The sequence below is a fragment of the Stenella coeruleoalba genome (assembly GCF_951394435.1).
Source record: "Stenella coeruleoalba genome assembly, chromosome: 11".
Classification (NCBI taxonomy): domain Eukaryota; kingdom Metazoa; phylum Chordata; class Mammalia; order Artiodactyla; family Delphinidae; genus Stenella; species Stenella coeruleoalba.
In genome coordinates this window covers 89877165-89901799 of record NC_137157.1, presented here as the reverse complement: position 1 = coordinate 89901799, position 24635 = coordinate 89877165, and the positions used below count along the sequence as shown (strand labels likewise).

The 24635-nt window shown below is 38.8% G+C and overlaps 1 protein-coding gene across 1 annotated transcript in view; it reads left to right on the top strand.

The window, feature by feature from the left end:
• The window catches only part of PTPRO (protein tyrosine phosphatase receptor type O), a gene marked incomplete at its 5' end in the record, with an annotated part of 228574 nt that overhangs the window by 169859 nt on the left and 34080 nt on the right, over positions 1 to 24635 (top strand). Inside the window, 5 exons of the mRNA XM_079936966.1 lie at positions 9502 to 9641; positions 12145 to 12277; positions 14220 to 14340; positions 18730 to 18798; positions 21425 to 21508. Of these exons, the coding sequence (XP_079793092.1) occupies positions 9502 to 9641; positions 12145 to 12277; positions 14220 to 14340; positions 18730 to 18798; positions 21425 to 21508 (547 nt within the window). The remainder of the gene's footprint in view (positions 1 to 9501; positions 9642 to 12144; positions 12278 to 14219; positions 14341 to 18729; positions 18799 to 21424; positions 21509 to 24635) is intronic.

The window sequence follows — 24635 nt, the reverse complement described above, 5'->3', positions numbered from 1 at the left end:
CAATTAGAAAGAAGATAATAAAATAACCAAGGTACTATAGTTTTTAAAAATTAACTTATCCTATCAGTCAACAAATCTTTATTTAACATTTATTATGTGCTTCCCACTAATCGAGGTGTGAGGATACAGAAATGAACAAAGCTGACAGAAATTTCTATCCTCCTTCTAGTGGAGAAAAAGAGACAAGCATAAATATAAGGATGCCAAATGGTGATAAGTGTTATGGAGAAAAATGAAGCAGGAAGAGTTCTGTGGTGCAGGTGGGGATGCAGTTTTTGTAGGGATGGGGATAGAGGAAGCTTCACTGTGAAGGTGCTATTTCAGCCGAATCCTGAGGGAGCTGCAGATGCCGAGCAGGTAGCTGGGAGGAGAGTCTGTAGACAGAAGGAACCACAGATGCAAAGTTCAAGAAGCAGCGCTGCGCTTGGAAAGTTCAAGGAAAAGTTGAGAAGGCAATGTCACTGACGTGGAATAGAGACAAAGAAGAGTAACTTAGAAGGCAGAAAGGTAGCAAGGGAACAAATCGTGCAGGGTTTAACCAGAGAGAGATGACGTTCCCCTGGATGGTTCAAGCAGAGGCGTAACATGACCTGACCAGTTCCAGGGATCACATGGGTGAGGGTAAAAGCAGGAGACCAGTTAGATAAGATGACCTTTCATCCCAGTTGCTCCAGATACCAGTTTAGGTCTGTTATGGATCAGGTAAAAGCTAGTCATCTTCTTTAGCAATCCCTTTCCTCCCAAAAGGATTCCAACTGGACACTTTTGATAACTTACATGATCACCCTTCTCCTTAGGGTTAGGAGGCTGTAGCGTCTATCCAGATACAAGCTTATACTTGCTTCCACCAGCGTGATGAAAAGTGATCAGATTCAAAATTTATTTGGAAGGTGGGGCTGAGAGAATCTACTGATAGATTTAGGTGTTGTCTATGAATGCATGAAAGAGGTCTAGGGAAATGACAAGTTCTGGGGTCTGAGAAATTGGAAGGACAAAGGTGCAATTTATTGAGTTGAGGAAGATTATGGGGGAGGCAGGTTTAGGGGGAAAGGTCAGAAGTTTGGTTTGGGATGTGTCAACATTTGAAGGTGCCTATTAAACAATAAAGAACAGTTACTGAGTAGGCAGTTGGAGAAAGGAGCTTGGGTTCTGGGGATTTCAGCACTGGAAATATAAATATGAGGGTAGACAGAAAACAGACTTGATGAGGTTATCAGGGAACAAGTAATGAGAAAAGAATGCTACCCAAGAACTAAGCCCTAGGCACCCCAACTTTTAAGAGTGGAAGTGGTGAGGGAAAACCAGCAAAGGAGCCTGAGAAAAAGTGGTCAGTAAAGTAAGAAGAAGCACATAAGATGTGATGTCCTAGGGCTTCCCTGGTGGCGCAGTGGTTGAGAGTCCACCTGCCAATGCAGGGGACGTGGGTTTGTGCCCCGGTCCGGGAGGATCCCACATGCCGCGGAGCGGCTGGGCCCGTGAGCCAATGGCCGCTGGGCCTGTGCGTCCGGAGCCTGTGCTCCGCAACGGGAGAGGCCACAACAGTGAGAGGCCCACGTACCGCAAAAAAAAAAAAAAAATCTGATGTCCTAAGAGCCAAGCAAAGAAAGTACTTACCTGAGTGAATAGACAGTGATCAACATGTCAAGTTTGTTGATAAGTTAGATGACAAATGAGAATTGATCACTGATCTTAGCAACCCAGAAGTCATTGGTGATTTGCAGAGAAGGCATTTGGGTGGAGTGGTGAGTGAGGAAAAAAAGATAACAAAAGCAGAAAAACTGAAGACAGTTGGAATTAAACTTTTGCGGAGGTAAGACTGTAAAAAGGTGAGAAAATGGGCAGTAGCTGAGGATAAAAGGATCCAAGTTTGTATTTTGTTTTGTTTTTCCTTGCCTTTAAGTGGGTGGAAACAGTTTGCCATTGAGCTAATCAGAATGATTCAACAGAGCAGGGGAAATTGATGATGCAGGATAGTTAGAGGTGAGATTTGTTGGGGTGAGAAGTGAGATTTGTTGGTCCTTAAATGGGCCAAAGGAGATGGGACCAAGGGTGCCATTGGAGGGGGTGGCCTTAGGGTGGGTGGATCTGTAGTAAGACGATAAATGACAGAGTCTATGGGCATTAAGGGGGTGTATGAGTAGGAGGGATTGATGATGGAAGCTTGTGAAAGTTCTCATCTGTTGACCTCTTATAAACACATGCAATTTCCTTAGGTCTGCAGAGGGCCGTAACTGCTGTGCTACTATTCTTTTACATTCCTGATGGCCAGCAGCCCCATGCAAGCATTTTTTTCTGGGTTAGGCTGCCAGGCATGTCACTGTTCCATGGCTCCATTCCTGGGGCCAAGACTAACCGATACCTGTCCTCAATATATATCTCCCCCATTTCTCATTGCAGTGGTTTTCTGAGTGTCACTGCAATTTGCCAACTGCCCATGGCCATGCCACACAATTTCAGCACTTCCCTAAAATCGTTTCTCCCGCCCACCGTAAAGTGACTTGCATGTTTTGCTTGTTGCCCTTGGATATATTTAGAGAATCTGGATGTTGGACTAATATGGCAATGATCATGATGTCTGCCTCTGATTTAAATCCTCAAGCAAGTGCCCACTCTGGAAAAGTTGGTCTTCTGGGCAAAGGAACTTTCCAGAAGACCTCATGGTCCCCAGTTATATGGAAAATGCTCATATGTTTAGGGAGGAAGCTGGGTGCAGGAAGGGGACCCTTACCTAGAGGTACTTGCCTTCACAGTCAAATTGTGTCACCTTAGAAAGATGACCCAGGCCCTCTGAATTTCAGCTGCCTCTTCTACAAAATGAGGGTCTGGACTAAATGATCTTTAATGTTTCTTCCAGTTTTAGAATTTAGTTCATAACTGAGTTCAGAGTAAAGGCAACAAGGCTGATGATACAGTAAGAGTAGCTACTTTTTCTAAGAATTGTGCAATATCTAAGTCCTAACTAATAAAAACGCCAAACAAACACACATATTCCTGGAACCAACAAAGGAGGAAGTCAGATATTTTGTTTTTGTTTGTTTGTTTGTTTGTTTTGTGGTACGCAGACCTCTCACTGTTGTGGCCTCTCCTGTTGCGGAGCACAGGCTCCGGATGCACAGGCTCAGCGGCCATGGCTCACGGGCCCAGCCGCTCCGCGGCATGTGGGATCTTCCTGGACCGGGGCACGAACCCGTGTCCCCTGCATCGGCAGGCGGACTCTCAACCACTGCGCCACCAGGGAAACCCCCAGATATTTTGTTTTAAACTAAGTTCAAAGAGAGATTTCTCTGAAAAATTCTACTAATCTTCAGAAATTACTTGAGCTGGTAATACCATAACTTACTCAATGATTCGCAGAAAAGGATATTACACTTGCAATCATTAAGCTATAAAGAATTTCTTTAAAATGCAATGAAAATGACAGGTATTTCTAATTCCTAAGAAATTTCTATGTTCTGTATATGAAAAGGGCCTAATTGTAATTTATTGCTAAGTATTTGCCTGAATATTTTTATATTCCCCAGTGTTATTTTAAATGTTCTAATTACTTATTAAGTGTATGGAGGAAAAGAATCTCCCAAAGTCGGTAAGAGAATAGGCCTAATAAACTTCAGACCTAACGAAGGTGAGTGTTGTTTAATATACATTTTCCTCTTCTTAATTTCATGGCATATCAATCTTAACTCACCCTTAGGGTTTTTGGGGTTTTTTTTTCTTTTCGAAGAGTGCTTTTCTGCAGATGCTGTTTTTGACCAAGTTGAAGGTAATTTATGCAACTTACACTGCTTAAGTCACAGATGTTTTCTTTGGCCAATTTGAATATACGTTCTGTGGCTTGAGATGAGGAAAATAAAAATCGATTTAAAAGACTTACTCTAATACAGATGTTAAGGACCAGCTTTTGTGTGTGAAAAGGATACTAACAAATTGCTGTCAGTCAGGCTGAGGATTAAAAATAGATTTTGCCATGCCAATCATTTTTTACAATGTTTTTCTATTGAATTCTCCTTATCATCAATGTCACACATTTGTAAAACGACTTACCAAGTTTAAAGGTATGAAATACAAATGGAATAAAACCAGTAAACTTTTATGGATTTAACCTTAGCCTCATTAACATAATTCTATCACCAGCTAAACTAATGGGTCACATTAAAATAAGAAACAATGTAATAACTGTCAGAGAAAGATGGATTTTAGGCATTAAATACATTCCGTTCTGCTCCAAGGCTGAATATTACACCTGACTCCCTTTGGAATTCCCAGGGAAAGGAAGAGCTTTGCTGCCAGAGCAGAGAATGTGAATCAAATACTCGCTCACACTTCACCCAATGTCACCTTCACTTCCCGGAGATCCTGGGCAGCACCGTGAGCTTCTCATAATCCATCCTAAATTAAATGGTAGAGATAGCGTTACAGCTTTCCATTCAGTCCACGTTCTATGCATAGTACTTGATTTTCTTATAAAATTAGGTTGGGGGTCTTCCCTGGTGGCGCAGTGGTTGAGAGTCCGCCTGCCGATGCGGGAGACACGAGTTCGTGCCCCGGTCCGGGAGGATCCCACATGCCGCGGAGCATCTGGGCCCGTGAGCCATGGCCGCACTGAGCCGGCGCGTCCGGAGCCTGTGCTCCGCAACGGGAGAGGCCACAGCAGTGAGAGGCCAGCGTACCAAAAAAAAAATTTTTTTTTTTTTAAAAAAAAAAAAAAATTAGGTTGGATCCCCAACACAAGTAGGAGGGGCTCTGAGGGGGAGAGAAGGAGAGGACCAAATAGTTGAGTATAACACTTGCAATGATTAGCATATTAAAAGGCAAACAACCCTGTATCTATATCCCATTTTGTCAAAATAGTATGTCTATCTCCTTTCTTCACATCCATAGGTTCTCATATCAAATATCATGGATTCTGAAATTATTTTAAACAAAAGGACATCTGACATTATGGAGCAGGGGGAATTTTGAAGAAATGTAAAATGTCATTTAGGGAGATAGAAAATGATAATCAGAAGCTGTTCTGTTAACTAATACGTACATGACTCTTTATATTATATAAAGTGTTTCGTATACATTAAATTAAGGCTCATTTAACAAAATTTAAAAAGGCTTCATGTCTCTCTCCTTTATAAACTACATGGAATTTGATATTTTGAGCAGTAAGAGACCATATTAGTTTGCTAGGGCTGCCAAAACAAAATACCACAGGCCGTGGGGCTTAAACAGCCGAAGTGTATTTTCTCACATTTCTGGAGGCTAGAAGTCCAAGATCAAGGTGTTGGCAGGTTTGGTTTCTTCTGAGACCTCTCTCGTCGGCTTGCAGATGGCCACCTTCTAGCTGTGTCCTCACATGGTCCTTTGTCTGAACCCATTCATTCCTGGTGCCTCTTTGTATGCTTAAACATCCTCTTCTGACAAGGACACCAGCCAGATTGGATTACGGCCCACCCTGATAGCTTCATTTTAACATAATCACCTCTTGAAAGGCTCTATCTCCAATCACAGTCACATTCTGAGGTGCTGGGGTTTAGGGCTTCCACACATGAATTTTAGGGAACACAATTCAGGCCATAACAGAGACACAGACCACTCAAGAGGCTTTTGTGTGTCAATGTATTCCCCACCATATGAAATTGTCTAAACAATATTTAGCCATTCACCACTTTTAGTCTTGTTTCTAAGGATGCAGAACATGAACCTCTAAGCCATCCTAAGCTATGAGGCTGAGCTGACCTTGCCTTCTCATGAGAAGAGATAGACAGCAGAAGGGGAACCCCTCTGACCAGTTTCTGCCAAGAATTTCCAGACTTCTCTACCAAACAGGAAGAACTGTTCTAACCCAGTACTATACAATTCAAATATGGTGAGAGCCACAAATGTAATTTTAAATTTTCTAGTAGTTACATTACAAAATAGTAGAAAGAAATAGGTGAAGTTGAGTTTAATATACTTTATTTAACCCAGTAAATCCAAAGGAGTACCATTCCAACGTGTAATCAATGTAAAGAAATATTAATGAGATATTTTTATTCTTTCTTCATACTAAAGTCTTTGAAATCTAATCTGTATTTTACTCATGCAGCACCTCTCAATTCAGACTAGACACATTTCAAGACTAGCCACATGTGGCTAGTAGCTACTGTGTTGCACAATATAATTCCAATATTTTAATACATTCCCTGGGGCAGATGATGTCTTGAGTAGTGAAATTTAATTATAAGCCCCTCCCAATCTAATTACACCTCCACTTATGAAATATTGTGATAACTTTATTTTCTTTGGAGTAGTAGTGTGGAAATTCTCCCTAATATATCTAGGAAAATATACCGATCCAAAGATCATAAGTCTTCAAGCAGGTGATTTGTGAATGTTACTCATTAACTACTGAATGAGTTGTGAGTCTGTATTCACAATGCAGAACTGAAACGCATTAGCTCTTTCAGAAAAGAATGCAGAGATAATGGGTATAATGATCTTGGAATAATCTATTGCCTCATATACCACCTGAGGGAAAAAAAATGTTACATGGCTGTTTGAGGTCCCAGATCCTTTGGAGATTTTCCTGAGGATCTACTTCTCACCTAGGTCCACATTCTCAGCCAGACTCAAAGAAATCCCTACTCCATTATCTAAATCATATTTCTTGGGCCACTGAGAAAACTTCTAATTCACAACAGTCCTTGACCCTGCCACTGAGAGCTGATGACTTTTTACAAATATAATCACTATAAAAAGGCAGAGAATATCAAAACTCAATGCCTGTCTGGTCTTACCTGATGCTTGAATCCTAATGCCTCTGTTTAATGAATCTTGACTTATGTTTTAAGTCTGTCAATAGATAACATTCATTGAGTCCCTACACTTGGCTAGTTCAAAATAAAGATGAAATAATTTATAACACATGGCTGCCATTCTTAAAGAATCTAATAGGACCCAGTGGAATCAGGACTTCACTCACATAGGTCGCACAGGAAATAGTTAAGGGCAATAGAAGGTCAGAGAAGGGATAGAGCATCAAGAGGCAGTCATCAGATAAGGCTTCAAGGAGAAGGTAAGACTTTTTCTTTAAGATGATCAGAAGAGAAGAAAGAGTACACTGAGGGGAAATACATGAGTTGAGATAGAGTAATACCTGTGTGATTGTCAGTGGGAAGACTGGCTTTACGGGGCAGCATGTCTGTGCGGGAGAGATGGTGGCAATGAGTAGCAAGTGGCCAGTGTACGTAGAATATTTAACACTTGGCATATTTGGATTTGACACCATAGACATTGATCACAATAGATCATTGCACAGATAGGATCTAACTGGAGCAAAGTGGTGTTATAAGACCTTTTAAACCATCGCTGGCAAAACGAAGAAAGAATCAAGTAAGAGGCAGGGAAAGGGAATAAGGGGCTGTTGTAATGAATGCTACGTGTGATGGCAAAAGCCTGGATGTACAATAAAATAAAAGGAATAAATAAAAGGAAGAGATGAAAGGAAGTATTAAAAGATAATGCAATCTGAGACTGAGAAGCAAGAGGAGAGCTTCAAAATTGTCATCTTAGACCATTGAAATAATGATGCTGCTTAGGACAGAATCAGGGGCAGGTGGAAAGCAGAACCGATTTGAGGAAAGGCAAGGACTCCACATTCCATTTTAACCTTATGGAGTTGAGGTTAATAGTGAGATATTTGAGTAAGAACAGATGATAGGTGCTGAGAAATCAATACGTAAAAAGTTGGATCCAGAAATTAGGATCTGGGCAATGTTCATATCAGAGAACTAAACTGATTTTATCTACCCTTCAGGAAAAAATATATAGATGTCCTAGGGATTCTAATCATAGTCCAAGAAACTCACTCCGAGGAGCAATTCCACCGTGTGTATCTTTTAAAGAGACATAGCCCAGGCTCAGCCTAACAGGTCATCTATCTCTGCCTCAGACAACCTCACACTTGCTTCCAAAGATCCAAGTTCTGCAGGAGTCAGAATCACTGGAGGACTTAGTCTCTGACTCATAATGCTATTAGCAGTGACAATTATGAAGGATGTAAGAAGTGGAAGTAGACTTCTGTGTCTCATCAACCGTCTTCATCATAGGGCAAGCGAGACGATACAATGTCTAGAGGAATGAACAATTCATTGCAAATGAGAAAGGGGTCCTGACATCTATTGTGAGTTATACTTGCCCAAGACCAACTCATTTATTTCCTCCTTCAACTCTTGTGCCCAACTTTGTCAGGTTGCCTCTGGAAAGGAAAATGCTTCTTTTTCAGTTGGACACAAGTTTAGGTTACTGCAATAGATCACATCAAGAATGATTCTGACAAACTTCTTGGTTCTGGACATGATGATGATATTCCAGAAAGAAGGTCCAGACCTTCCCCCCACAAAGACATATCACTTGTCAGAAGAGTGAAATGGCTTCTAGGGCTTTTTTGCTAACACCAGGAGCTGTAGAACAGACTTGGAAGGGTGAGGCAGATAATGAAAAGAAATCCAAGTAACAAGCAAACAGTGTGGAGAGCTGTCTGTCAGGGACATGCTGATGGGCAGAGTATGCTATTAGGTGAACCTGACAGCAAGATGTTTGTCCAAACAAGCAATGTCAAGGAGATCTGACAGCAGGTAAGAGGGAGCCTGGCTTAAGAACTTGGATTCAGGCATAGCACTTTGTGTACTGGAGGAACTTGAGGGAAGGGCAATGCCCAAAGGACACGGCGGCAAGGAGGGGACCAGGAGAGATTCAGCAAGTGGGAACAAGACAGCAGACCACCTCCTAGAACTGGGGAACAGACAGGCATTGGTATCAAGCCTACAAGTCCAGTGACTCAGTTATTGGAAAGGCATACGAAAGGGCAGAGATAGAATGGTTTACTTAACTAACGGATTAATTTATTGATCAAAATTAAATGTCTAAAAGAATAAGATAAAGAAATCAGTCCTCTAACATTTTATCAACCATCCAGTCTTCTTCCATCAATCCTCTTCCTTAAAAATCATATTATCTCTTTAGCTTTACCCCTCTTAATTTTGACTAAATTTTCAAGAAGCCATTCCTCTGGCTAAATTATTCCCAATAGTCTCCCGAGAAAGGAAGGCAGGTTTTTGGCTCAGCACCAGACTGAATCTCCCCATGAGAAGGGAGCACACCACTTTCGTTTTTCTCAGTCTTTTCAGTACAGATTTTTGTTTCTCACCCAGAAAATTCGGTATCATGTGGGCAGTGCTAACTCCAGTGTAGATGACACAAAAACTATTAATAGATTATGTCTATAGTAAAGCTGAAGTAGAAAACAGAAGTGTTACAAAAAGAGAAGTATAAAATGAAAGATGCAAAATATTCTGCCTTGCAAGTTAGATGACCGTCTTTGTAAAAGGACATATTTTGAAAGCAATATACACTCTTTATGGTGCTCTTAACTACCCATATTTGGAATTTTTTGCCTATTTTTTTCTTTTGATTAATGAAGGAAGGAAGAATATTTTATATTAAATTAATTGTTTTTAACTTATCTTTGCTCAGAACCAGCTCCTCCAAAATCACTCTTTGCAGTGAATAAAACCCAGACCTCGGTGACTTTGCTGTGGGTTGAAGAGGGAGTAGCTGATTTCTTCGAAGTCTTCTGTCAACAAGTTGGCTCCAGTCAGGATATAAAACTCCAGGTACTGTGTGCTCGGATTTTCCTTTTCTGAGTTAATTTTGATTATCGCTCATTATCCAAGCAAAGTGAAAATCTCCTCTTTCTTTGAATGATATAAAATGAAAATTTTCATGTACACTTTTGGTTTTCAGTGATAGAAATTTAAAATTATTCTTAGAGCAAGCCCGAAACCTGTCATAACCAACTTGCCAAATCACAAAGCTTATTTCCATCTTTGTATTTATCTTGTTTTTTAACATCTTTATTGGAGTATAATTGCTTTACAATGGCGTGTTAGTTTCTGCTGTATAACAAAGTGAATCAGCTATACATATACATATGTCCCCATATCTCCTCCCTCTTGCATTTGTCCCCAGTTCTTAGCCACTCCAGGTCATATTGAGGTTAAATTGAGGCATCTTCTTATTAGCCATTAAACTGATGGAAGGGATAAAGACACTGCCATATAAAATATAATTTAACAAATATGAACTAATTGCCGCTTATGAGAAAGGCATTGTATGGGACACAAATCACGGAATCAATACTTGCCTTCAAAAAATGTTTTTCATTTAATTGTGGATATTTCACTTGAGTAGAAATAATTAAAATAAAATATAAGTGCCAGAAGAGAGATCCATACTACCAAGAGAATTTAAAAGAAGTTAGTAAGGAGGACGATTTTGTTAGGGAAAGTGAACGCTGAGAGAGGTGATCGTTAAAGCTTTAGAATCACAAATAGCAGATATGATGAATACTGAGTTTTTCACGGGGTTAAATTGAATGGAAGGAGAGAAGTGGACCTGGGGGGGTGGTAACGAAAAAACTATGTTACAGCCAGACGTGGAAGGAAAAGGGCAAATTTGTGAGGGATGTCGCAAAGTACAGTGCAAAGACTAATACTATGAACATGAATAATTGATGTTTTTTAAATAATGCAGTTCATGAGATTGAAAAGAAAAAAGGATTTCTGGGAGTACGAATCTTTTCCTATGAGTGTTAAGATAATTTGCTTTGATTTCTTTCCCCTTTTGATAGTCTGTTCTGCAAATGTATCTCTTTTTGATCTGTACTGAACAGCTGAATCTTTTTTCTATCCTAAGAATACTTTTGGAAAATAGCTACTCTGCCAGTAGTGAATTTTCTTCTCTGCAACTACAGTAATGCCTCCCTTTAAGAAAACAATGGTTACTACAACTGAGTCCTGTTAGCAAAAATCTTTCCTTAGAATCATTCTTTTATGGGATCATGAAAGAGATGGGAGTGGGAAATCCGTGCTCATGGCTCTCACCTATTTAGGCAGAGTTGTTTTCAGATCCTTGTTTTGGAAAACAGTATTATGCTGCCTCATGTTTTTATACTGTGCAGTTTACTTATCAGTGTCTGGCCATTGGCGCACCAAATTAACAGCTTCTTCTACTCAAGAATAAGTTAATATTAAATATTTTGGAGAATACAAAGTCTTTATGCCTTTGGTGGATGCTATTTAAAAGCCGAGGATGCAGACAAAGGGGATAGTGTTCTTAATATACAAAGATCTACTACAAATGAAAAAGATAAAGACCAACAAACCAAAACAAATATTTCATAGAAAATAAACACAAAATGTTCTTAAACATAGAAAAAGATGATCAAGCTCACTCATGGTGAAAGAAATGCAAAATAAAACTATAATGAGGTACAACTTCCACTAATAAGATTAGAAAAGCTCAAAAAGTTTGCAAATTTGTTGTGTAGGGACAGATGTAAGGAAACAGGCATTGTCACACACTGATGGTAGATGGGTCCCTTGGAAAATGTCTATGGAAGATAATTTGTCAATAGCTTACAAAATTAAAAATATATAACTTTTTGAGCCAGCAATTCAACTTCTAGGAATATGAGTGGTTGTATATGTATGTATATTCATACATACATACACACACATATGCACACAGGTTTTGTGTATATGAATGCATATCTGTATATATACATACATATATTAAATGAGTGTGTGTACATATACATATGTTCCCATAATTGTGAAGTTATATTCGTTGTTGCATTGTTAATAATAGCAACAAATCAGACACTGCTTCAATATTTATTAATAGGGGACTGGTTAAATAAAGTATGTTCTTTCACTGGATTTCTATGCAACCCCTAAAATGAAATAGCTTTATCTGTGCTAATATGGAAAGAGTGCCAAAATGTACTGAGAAACAAGATAAAAAATAAGCAGAATGATGCGTAAACTATGTTAGCACTTACATTTTTAACTATATTCTTTCATGTTTATACATCCATAAAATACAGATGGGAAGAAAACTAACCTACCTGACAACAATGGCTGCTTCCATGGAAGAGAATTGGGTAGATGGGAAGTACAGAAAGAAGGAAATATTTTTCACTGCTTCCTTTTTGGTTTTTTAAATTTTTTACTCTGTGCACACACGTTACCTACTCAACTATGAAAAATACTGATAATTTAAAAACCAAAATAGATGAAGATAACATAACATTTATCTTGTTTTCTGCATCTCCAGGAACCGATTTCTGTTTCTTCTCATGTCGTGACCATCTCCAGCCTCCTTCCTGCCACTGCCTACAACTGTAGTGTCACCAGCTTTAGTCATGACAGCCCCAGTGTCCCTACATTCATAGCCGTCTCAACAATGGGTAATTACAGGCATTAGTGGACTCTGGTGTCTTTGGAAATTATATCTTTCCAGATTTTCCTTACGTTTTCTTTTTAAATATATATAATCCATCTTTTTTAAAAAATAAAACTCAGCTTTCATTGAAAAATTCCAAGCTTTGACTTCAGGGAGACTTTAATTCCAATCCCTAACTGCACTTATTAGTTATGTGATTTAGGAAAAGATATTTACTATCTCTGAACCTTTGTTTCTTCATCTGTAAAACTGGAATAATAATATGTACCTTGTTGAGTTGTTTTCAGGCTTAGAAATAAAGTACATAAAGCTCTAGCACATGCTGTCTAAATGCTAGTTGTTATCATCAATTTCATCGTCCCCCATCATCCTCTTCAGTGGTACCCACAGTACCCTAATCAGGTCAGGTGCACCTATTCTAGCCTTGACCTTTAGCTGTCACTGATCAAATAATGGTGAACCTAAAGTACTGGGTCAAAGCAGAAAAATTTCCAATCAAGCAGAAAGTATAATTGCGGAAATTAGATATTAATGAAAAGTCCAGAATAACGCTATTTCCTTATTCTTTTTTCTGAGTTACATTATTTGTTTTACTTCCCTGCTTGAGTCTAATTCTGTAATCTGAGACCCTCTCTGAAGCTGCCTGTAATAAAACCACTCTTACCATCACATTATCCCTTTACTGGTTCGTTTTCATTCACATAGCATTAATATGTTTTGCCACTACATCCAGTGACCACTAGAATAGACTTTTTTATTTTCTGTTTTTAGTTTTTGCTTTTTCAGAAGTGAGGGCAAAAATGGACCTGAAAAGTATATTAATGGTCTCTCATTTTGACATCCTTTTACATTTTCTAAAAATACTTTAATGTTCATGATTCCTTGTCATCTGTACAGCAGTCCAGTGAAACAGGTGATATTATTAAGCGTACTTGCAAGTGAGGAAAATGAGGCCAGAAGAGACTGGTAAAATAGCTTCCCCAAATGGCAGGTAATAGTCAAGTGAACTTGAACCGTCTCTTCTGACCATGAGTCTAATGTTCTTTCTGTTCAAGTACTTCTACCCATAAACTGGAGCCAGGCTGGCCCAAATGGAATGTGGAAAATACCAAAAGCCTTAGAGATTGCACAGGCCAGCCAGTTCTGTGACTTTGTGACCAATGCAGAGGATGGTATCTCCTCTTTTCCTCTGGTCCACTTTTAAGAGTTTTATAAAAATATTTGATATACATTCCCACCTTTAACATCTTGGTCTTCCAGATGCTGTGTGAAGTAGGCAATGTGTAAGTACCATTGAAGATGGATCATAGAAGACCTAGTATATGAGAGCAACCCCTGTTCTTAAGGACCCTGCAACTTATTAATAAGTTTAATCTCTTGAGCTGTGCAGATGGAAACACCTCGAAACATATGGTTACAGATCATCAGAATGCCTAGTGCTAGCGATGTGTTAAGTGCTGCAGCAGATGGCAGCTTGCTAATGCCTTTTTCATATACATTATTAGTTGTGAGGGAAATATACAGCTGTGCTTTCTGACTTTAAAGTCATGGGCATAAGATAAGAGCCTCCCCCTCTCTAAGCTTTTGAAAATGTTCAACAGTGATAATACATGATAATGACTTCTAGATATTTTTTTCAAGTGAACCCAAACCATGGCAGAGGCATTCTTTACATTTCACAGTTTCCTTTGATAAGAACATCCTGAATATGGGCCTTTGAAATGGACTCAATTCTTCCAGCCACCCAAACACTATTTGTCAATCTACGTTACTAGTTAAGAGTTGACCGGGAAGAGGCCATTGCTGGCTTGGAGAAACATCATTGTTGCTGTTGATGTTATCATCATAAGTTTGTTAGTCTTAAGGTCAGATGAGAAACAATGAATGGTCCTGTTAGTTTCCATGTCATGGAAGCTACAATGAACATGTATGGCTTTTCTCTTTAGTTACAGAGATGAATCCCAACGTGGTAGTCATCTCCGTGCTGGCCATCCTTAGCACACTGTTGATTGGATTACTGCTTATTACCCTTATCATTCTTAGGAAAAAGCATCTGCAGATGGCAAGGTAAGTTGTGTTTTGCTCATCTTTCACCCACAGCCTTTAAAATATTTTTGTTTCTCATACACGTGTGGCTTTTGCAGACCTAAATTGTACAGCCGTGAGTTTGCTTTCAGTTTCTATTTTGTGTTTTCTAAATAGACTTTTCAATATTATTTTAGAGAACATTACCATTGAAATAGTAAAGCAAAAGTTTGTTTGTTTACACAAAGTCAGACCTCTTACTATCAATCTTGTCATTTTAAGTAGCCCATACATTGGGATTCATTCATTATATTTGGATACTTCCAAATATATTTTGGTGTAAAAGAAAGATCTATGCCTACTCAGTACAATTAATGAAAGGAGTTAATATATATGGAGACCACAAGAAAGAAAAATAATCCCTTCCCTCATTAGTTCTGTTGAAGCTGTTTAGGAAGAAAATATTTTTAGAGTTTATGATTAGGTCCCTTCAAGTCCCACTATTAGTTCCTACCCAGGGCTGCAGGCAGTTTCGTTTTGCTTGCAGTTAAGAAAGTCTTTTGATTTATGATTTTGTTGATTCCCTATTTTCTTTGACCACTGATGCGCTTCTTATCAGAGCACATTTGCAAGTACTTTCTGTGATCCTCTATATTATCAAAACAATCCATCAATTCTCTTAAAAAAAAAACAAAACTATTGCCTAGTTGAGTGTTACTGGGTTTGGAAAATCTGTATAAAATTTATATTTGCCCGATGCTAGCCTGCTGAATTGTCAATTAACATCCTTGTCCTTTCTCAGAGTTCTATCATTTAGTTATTCATAAATAAACTTATCCATCTGATAATGAGTCAATCACTGCCTTAGAAAGCACAATCAAAGAAAAATCAGAAATCCAAGCTGTCCACTAGGAAGTTAGCACCTAGCTGGAAATACATGAATAAATATATTTAAAGGTATAAACTGACCTGTAGCAGAAAGGAGGTAAAATATTCATTAATTTAACAAATATTAATGGATACCTGCTCTGTGTCAGACTCCCCTGCATGCTTGGGATATGGGCTGCATCAAAAACAGACAAAAATCTCTGCCTTCGTAGAGCTTGTATGCTCGTTGAGGAGGTGGACAAGAAATAATAAAGATGAAAGTAAGAAGATGCTGTGGTGTATTAGCAGATGATAAGAAAAAAAACAATAGAGTAAAGGAGATTAGCATTCAGGCATGAAGGGGATGAGAGGAGCCCTGGAAGGCAGGTAGGCCTCACTGAAATGGTGACATTTAAGAAAAGACTTGAAGGACGTGAGGAAGTTAGTCATGTATTATCTGGAGGAGGCGTGTGCCCAGTAGAGGGAACAGCCAGAGCAAAGGCCCTGAGGCAGAAGCACGACTAGCAGGTTCAAGGAAGAGGTTCGCGTAGCTAAAGCAGAGGAAATGAAGGGAAGGATAGCGGGAGATGATGTAAGGTCCTATAGGGCTTCATAAGCCATTATCAGGACTTTGACTTTCATTCTGAGCAGAGGGCAGCCATTGCAAAATTTGGGGCAGAAGATATGACTTCTATTTTAACATTTTCATTTTGACTTTCATGTAGAAAAGAGTCTGTATTGAGGCAAAGGCAAAAGCGAGTATATTAACTGGGGGAGCCAGCTAATCCAGGCAAGAGGTGATATTGGTTCAATCCAGAGTAGTGGCAATGGAGGTAAGAAGAAATGATCCTCTTCTGGATATATTTTGAAAATAGAGGAGTTTACTAACAGGATTTGCTCGCAAATTGAGCTTGGAATGGAAATGATTAAGAGTCAAGGATGACGTCAAGCTTTTCGGTCCTACCAACAGAAAGGATGGAGTTGCCATCAACTCACATAGGATTCTAGGTGAGGATTTCAGAGTTGGGGGAACATCAAGACCCCAGTTTTAGAAATGTTAAGTTGGAGGGGACTGCAAGTGCAGGTGTGGAGTAGGCAGATGAACATAAAAGTCTGATGTTCAGGAAAGAAGTCTGGATTGAAGATATACATTTGGGAGTTCTTAGCATACAAATGGTATTAAAGCTGTAGACTGGATGAAGCCTGGGAATTAAGCGTATATTAGAGAAGAGACCATCAGCACCATCTAATATTAACATTTTCAGAGAGAAACTAAAAGATAATGGCAAAAAAAGAAAGACTGACAAGGCATCCAGTGGAGTGGAGGGAAAACTAAGATTGTGGTAGCCTGGAAGCAAGGGAAAGAACATTTATCAAAAAGAAATGAGGGCTTCCCTGGTGGCGCAGTGGTTGAGAGTCTGCCTGCTGATGCAGCGGACACGGGTTCGTGCCCCAGTCCGGGAAGATCTCACATGCCGCGGAGCGGCTGGGCCCGTGAGCCATGGCCGCTGAGCCTGCGTGTCCGGAGCCTGTGCTCCGCAACGGGAGAGGCCACACAGTGAGAGGCCCGCGTACCGCAAAAAAAAAAAAAAAAAATGATAACAACCCCACATTAGTGGACGGTTAGGAGCAATACTGCAGTAACAGCATAGTGTCATAGGAAGCATGCAATACATGTTAGCTCATAATAGTAATAGTGGAAGGAGTGGTAACAGAGTAGAAATGGAAGTAGTGGTATTTGTGATGGCATTATTGCAGGAACATCCTTGTGATGCATACAGCAAAACATTTAGGAGAAGTGCTTCTACTTCAGCCGCTGCTCATTAGAGCAGAGATTCTTAACATTTTTTGGGCATGAGTCTCTCTGGCAGTCTAATGAAGCCTGTAGATTTCTTCCAAGAATAATGCTTTCTTTCTCAGTGCATAACATAAAACACATAGGATTAAAAAAGAAATTAATTATATGAAAATATGGTAATCAAAGTATTCAGAAAACAAATGTGTTATATGCTTCTTTATTAACACATTAGATAACACTATTTAGTAGAGTATCTAAGCAATCTCATAATTTCATCAGAGTGATGACGATGAACAATATTTCAACATCTGCAGCAGGTCTATTGTAGAAAAATATCTTCCGTTTCTATTAGCAAATCTCACAAGTGCTGATGATGTTATCGGGGCTTGTTGCCTACTTTAATAATTGAAATAATTGTTAAATTTCAGTTACAGGTTGTGAAAATAAAGATGTACTTTTTTTCCCACATATGTTCATAGAGCCCTAAATTCTATCCTCGGACCCCAGATTACGAAGCCTTGAGGTAGAGTAAAATAAATGCCATATACAGGAAACTGACGCAGGAAAATTAATTGATATCTAATTTATAATACATGCAGCACAAAATAATGAAATGTTAGTGTATTTTTGTGTTTTAATAAATTTATTTATATTTGGCTGCTTTGGGTCTTCGTTGCTGCGCGCGGGCTTTCTCTAGTTGCGGCGAGCAGGGGCTACTCTTTGTTGCGGTGTGCGGGCTTCTCATTGTGGTGGCTTCTCTTGTTGCGGAGCACGGGCTCTAGGCGCGCGGGCTTCAGTAGTCGTGGCTCGCAAGCTCTAGAGCTCAGGCTCAGTAGTTGTGGTGCACGGGCTTAGTTGCTCCGCGGCATGTGGGATCTTCCCGGACCAGAGATCTAACCCGTGTCCCCTGCATTGGCAGGCGGATTCTTAACCACTGCGCCACCAGGGAAGTCCCTGTTAGTGTATTTTTCAAGGAAGAAAGTTATCCTTAGAACACTCAAGTTAGAACAGGCAGATAACTGAAGTAATTAGCACATTATGCCAATGTCAAAATCTCTGCTTCAATTCTGAATAAGTCCATCAATTTCATATAGAGGGAAAAAATGAGAGGTATGCACCCCAGTGAGCTATGTTATTTATGCATGATATTAAACAAAAGGTGGAGAAAGCATGAGAACTGTATTGACCTTTTTCCTCCACTTCTGGGAAAAAAAACTAACAGTATTTTCTACTGACTCTGTGAAAGCCAATCTACTTCAGTACGTATCACTCTTTTCCTCTCAAGTGATGAATAGTATGGGCATCACAACATGAGGGGAAATTTTTGAAGGAAGAAAACAATCCAGTTTGATCCACTATCGTTACAGAGAGGAAATCAAAATGCTATAAAAACAAAAAATATTTGCTAAAAATGGAAAACCCTTAGTCTATCTAGGAGAGTTTCTATACCTTACTATTGAAGACTTTGTAAAAAATATTCTGCCCCACATAGTTCAACGATTTATGTTAGCATCATGAGCGCCCTTTGGTAAGTGTTGTGAACTGAATCCTTCTGGTTTCAAATAACTTGATTTGGGTGTGTGCGCCCTTGTGAAAAATTGTTTTATTTTTCTATATTGCATTGTATCGGAAAGAGGAATACATGCAACTTATATTAGCTTTTTTAAAATTTAATGCTGTGATGATTAGCCATTAAAGGCTCTCATGTCAAGGTAAAGAGTGCTCTGTGAAGCACTAACCTTGATCTTGTGGTTCCTTTCCAACAGGGAGTGTGGAGCAGGGACTTTTGTCAATTTTGCATCCTTAGAGCGGGATGGAAAGCTTCCATACAACTGGTGAGTATTGTTTCAGAACAAGTCTCTAGATGGCTTACCTATGCTATGTGTGCTCTCAACTTGATTGTACTATCTTTGGGCGATAGAAGGTTTTGCCTGATAATCCTTTCATAATTTCGGTGATAGTAGACTTCAAGGTGACATCTACTTCACAGAGCATATTAGTATATGTACGTTTAATTCAGGTAAGAAGGAGAGAAAATGAGGTAGTCTGCTGGGTATTCACTATATTACACAAAGGACTGATGCAGTCGTACAAGTTGCCCACAACTGGGCTGAAGAAGGGTTAATAATACAGGAGCCTCGTGGAACAAGTGTGGTTGAAGGCAGGAGGGGAGACTCCAGGGAAGCAGTGGGAGACAGAGCAGCGTCTCTATTTAAAACTCACATTTCAGTGCCTGGGGATATGAGCTACCCATTCTGTTCAAAAATCAAGCAGAAGTATACAGCCCAGGGCTCTCAGGTCTTACACTTACAGGCAGATAAATATCAAAGCTAAGAAAGTTCCCTGAGAAACATAGCCTCATGTTTCTTTATGCTTGAGTATTAAGGAGGGAGGATGTATTCTGAGAATTAAGAAAGCATTGTCAAGAGATTGAATTTGTTGATGTTATACCTAACAGCGATCCATGGGAATTAACATATATATTAATATATTAATTAATATACAGAGCAATTAATACCCAACAAAATTGCTGATTAACTAACCACTTAATATGAAGCCAGCACTGCTTACGTGATCCAGTTTGTTTCTTTCACAAGCAACCATGCAAAGCACATTTAAATATATACATTTCATGTTAATCCTCAGTAAGTGATTTTTTTTTCTGTTTTCCTAACTCCCCCAAAATGGTTACTCTGACAGAAATAAATATGTAGAGACAGGAAATTTTAGCAGTGGAATTAATGAGGGAGGAATGGCCTTATTTAAACTGTAAATTCTACTTCCCTAAGTGGGACACTAGTTGAGATCCACTCTAGGTGAAAAATCTAGGTGAAATAGGATTCTCTTTAACCAGAAAATATGTTGTACTAGTCTAAAAGGTCAACCAGAACAAAATTCCATTTTGCTATTCAAATTTTTTTTGCTATTCAAATCTGATTAATTTTGCTATTCAAATTTTGCTATTCAAATCTGATTAATTCAACTGTCAAGAGAAACCCATAAACACTTGCTGGTAAAAAGTTAGAAAACATTTCTAGGTTTGTCCAAATGTAATTAACACCTTTTCCAAGATTAAGAGGCTGACTCACTGATGTTTGTTTCTTGCCTGGCCTACCCTTAAGAAAGGCCCAGTCATAGAGCAGTGACGAGGGGCCCATCTAGGAATTGATCCCATTATACCTGTGACTCAGGAGAGCTACGTATTGACTAACTACACAACTGGTCACAATTTACGGAATTTATGAGAGAACATTTATGGGAGAACTGAGGCAAAAGAGAATTCATTTCAGGACATTTCTATAAAATTAAGAAAATTCTCTTGCAGCTCTGGGCAAAGACAGTTTTGCCAACACTGACATTTTCTCGTTAACTGAGAAGACATATCTCAGGGGATATTTGTAATAACTAAAGTGACAAGGTGACATCATTTTTCCCCTAATTCTCAGAATAACTATAGATACAACCATAGCCTATTTTAAAATCTGCATTAATAGATGTTCTATTTTAAAATTGGTCTAAATATCTGAAATTTGATTCAAACCAGGCATTTAAAATTAACAGTCTGCATTAGTGTTAATGTGAAGCTAAGTAATTTTGCTCCCACTCAACTGAGTATAAGATTAGAAACTAGGGGCTTCCCTGGTGGCGCAGTGGTTGAGAGTTCGCCTGCTGATGCAGGGGACACAGGTTCGTGCCCCGGTCCGGGAAGATCCCACATGCCGCGGAGCGGCTGGGCCCGTGAGCCATGGCCGCTGAGCCTGTGCGTCCGGAGCCTGTGCTCCGCAACGGGGGAGGCCACAGCAGTGAGAGGCCCGCGTACCGCAAAAAAAAAAAAAAAAAAAAAGATTAGAAACTAGACAGCTGATGAGCTACTTATTTTAAATGAATGATACGTGGGTGTCATACCATACCTCTGTTTTAAGGATTATTTTTTGGAAGTGATATATTAATTTATACTTAAAATAATATAGAAAGTCGCACCTAACAGTGCAGTTTTATAAGAATGTGTCCTGAAAGCTTGTTTACCAAAATCAGTATACACAAACTAACCATTTGTATTCCATACACAAGCTGCTGTTAGCTGTCAAATGTTAGATTTCTTAAAATAGGCTTAAGCATCGCAAGGGTAATACCCAAGAATAAGACTCGAGATAACGGATGAGGCATTTCGGAGCCGAATTGAACTGAATGCGAAACGTAATCACCTAACAGCAGGCTAATTGACACAAACCAAGTTGAAAGAAATATGTCTGATTACAATAAGATGTGAATAAAACTGATTTTGGCAACATTATAGCACTTAAGTCCTCTCGTTTAAATTTCAGAGAATGGAATATTTAATTGTAATTAACGTGCTTGTCATTTTAATTGATCCCAGTAGGTAATGTACTGTTCACAGTTTGTATTACTAACTCTTGCCACTTTTTCATCTTTACATCTGTTATCTATTAATGCTCACAGGCGTAGGAGTATATTTGCTTTCTTAACTCTGCTACCCTCATGTCTTTGGACTGATTATCTTTTGGCATTTTATATTAATCCTTGGTAAGTGATTTTTTTTTTTTACTGTTTACAAAGTCTTTAAAAGTTAGCTTTCAGGAAGTAAACCAAAGGGAAAATCCTTTTTAATGATTTTATGTGTTTGAAGCATGTAAAATTATTAATTATGTATTGAAATGGATTAAAGCAGCTAATGGTACCAAGATGCTAACTATAATGTTTTCCCAACTGAATGTTCTTCTTGTGATGTTCTTGACAAGCTTTTCTTCCATTTATTGCTAAGTTATTTGTTTCTTCATTGAGTCAGTCCATGGCCTCTCATCTTTATAAATGATGCCCTTCATTTTTCTCACCATTTCCATTGATTAGCTCCCTATTTCCAAGAAGGAAAAAATGTAATCAGGTAAAGAAACCCAGAATACTATGTATTTGGGGCCTTCGTGGTTTTATAATAATGCTCACTCAGCGAATATTAAACAACTGGCTGTGTGCAAGCCTCTTAGTATAATCTTCTCATTTAATTGTCCACACACCTCTGCAGAGATTATTATCAGCACCATTTTACAGATGTGGAAATAGAGGTATAAGGAGACTAACTATCTTAACATCATATGACTATATAGAAAATTCAGGTTCTAAACCCAAGTGTCTCTGAAATCTATTCTTTCCTCTCTAAAAAGCAGCCTCCTATAAATTCTTATTTTCTTGACTTTTAAATCATTTTAATAATCAAATCTCAAAGAGTATCCTTTACAGTTTTTATAATATACAATAATAATGATTTTCAATTCTGAGATTAAAGTATCTAGAAGGGCTGTTTCTTTTTCTGAGCCATAAGTATAAAGGTAGCAGAGGGAAAAAAAAATCATTATCCTTAATGTTAGTCCATGATGTTTAGGTACTAAATTATGTACAGACAGATCCAGAAACCTGGACAACTTGAGAAGGACTCAGATAAAAGCAATAAAAGTAGTTCATGGACTGGGGAAAAAAAAAGTTCATGGAGGGTTGGGGGCGGAGTTCAAGATTTAAAGCAATCCGGAGAGTTAGCTATTCAAAAAGACAATTGATCAAACATTCTTTGGCTTCTCCGAGACAGAATAAATACAGTGGGCAAAGTTAGAATTTGAGTTGCAGTGGGAAAAGAATAAAAAAAGAACTTTCTCACAGTGGAGATTGTTAATACCGCAATCTGTATTTTCTTTAAAAGAGAGCTAGGTGAAAAACTTGTGAAATATGGTAGACACTGATGTATAAGCAACAAATTCAGAAGAATGTACTGGATGATGAAGACCCCTTCACCATTATTCTAAGTTGATTCTTAATAACAAGTCTCCAGTATAGGACTTCCCCATGGTCAACCAATATTTTAAGTACTTAACATCACATGATACACATCAATTCCATCTTGACTTTCAAAATATACATTTACTTTGAACTTAACATCTACTGATCATCCTCAAGTATTCTACCTATCATTAGAATACTTGGAGCCAATACTGTTAGCGTACCCTCTACAGATTTCAATTAAAACGAAAGAAAGACGCAGGTAATGTTATATTCCTTTCCCTACTTAATTCTCTTTCTCATTTTCCCTAGTTTGTTTTAAGCTTATATCAGGCAGGCCTATGCTTGTTTGTATGTCTTTCTTAATAGGTCCCCCTGATGAACACATATTTTGGAATTCTAGCAACTCCTTCAAGGTCTGCTATTTATAGTACTGATCAAATAACATGAGACCTAAGTAAGGGGGGAAAAAAAGCCCTGCAGTAGTCTTTTGAAGACTGGTCCTGAGGCTGAAAATGGTTTTCTCCAGGTGAGAAGAGAAGGCAAAGCATAGAGCCCCAGGCTTTCTACACTTTTCGTAAACTACACACATATTAACCAATGAAAAGATACCGAACGTAAACTGTTTTCAGCCCTAGACTTGCGCTCTGCCAGAAATAAAAGAGGTAAAATTCATGGTCCCTGATCCTTCAAGTCCGACTCAGCAAACTCACAAATTCACCCGAATTCCCTACTCTTTGCTACTTTTCTCTACATCTAATAAGTTGTGGGTATTCTCCCCTGTTTTCATTTCTATACAGTCTTTTAAAATCCTCCTCTAGATGTGTTTGTCTTCATATTTCACCCACCCGTTAACAACCACCCCAAGAAACAGAGCCACACTCTCTTTTCTTAACACTGCCCGGCTTTGTCTCTAAACTATCAACTTCTTGGAAAGATATGTTCCTGTTGATTGTCTAAAATCCGCCTGATGCCTCTGATGGTTGTGTGGAAATCCAGAGACTCTCTCCCTCATAGGTTGCTCAAACCTTTTCCCAGGTGGTGGCAGAACCGGTGTAGAACCTACGGGCCCCATTGGCTTAGTCCCAAGATTGTATTCTGCCAGGATTTCTGACTTTATTGATCTCAGATTGTATTTCCTGTTCAAAGAAAACCATCTCAACTGGACCAGCTCTATCTGGATTCAGTGTTGTTACTCTCATTTTTTGCTATCATGGTCCCCTCACGCCCTATTCACATTCATCTGTCTGTTCTAAATCCTCAGCAGTTGGCATTTTAAGCGTGATGCAATATTTAGTTTAAACTGCTCAGCTTTCCTCTTGTTGTTGCATGTTCAATTCAGAGAATGACATAACTCTAAAGACCTTTTTTAAGATGTGGGGATGATCTTTGTTTAGCTCATGAAAGAGTAAGTAATGCTTAGGAATTTGTGGTCATTTAAAGTTTTTGACTTTACGGTTTTGGGTTTTCGTTTCTGTTTGTTTTTAACCACTGTGAACCCCATGTCTCTGCCATTGCCTCGTTTTCCTCTTTGGAATGAATTTCATTCTGGCGGGCTTTCCAAGATGGTCATAACCATAAAGAACTTATAAAGAAATGTATCTTAACTTCTTGACGTCATTAGGGTTTTGAACCTAATCTAGTATAAGGGAAAGAGGAAAGGTAACAGAAGCACATCATCCTGTATGCATATATACTGTATGTTGGATGGGTGTTATCAGTTATTCAGAAAATCTTTCACAATGATAAGATGATGTCTTCAACATCACCCAAAATGGTCACTGTGGCATGCACACACACGAGCTCTTTCCATAAAGTGCTAAAGTGAACATTGCTAGCAAAACCTGAATTTACATGTTTAAAAGTGAATTATCCCTTGATTTGA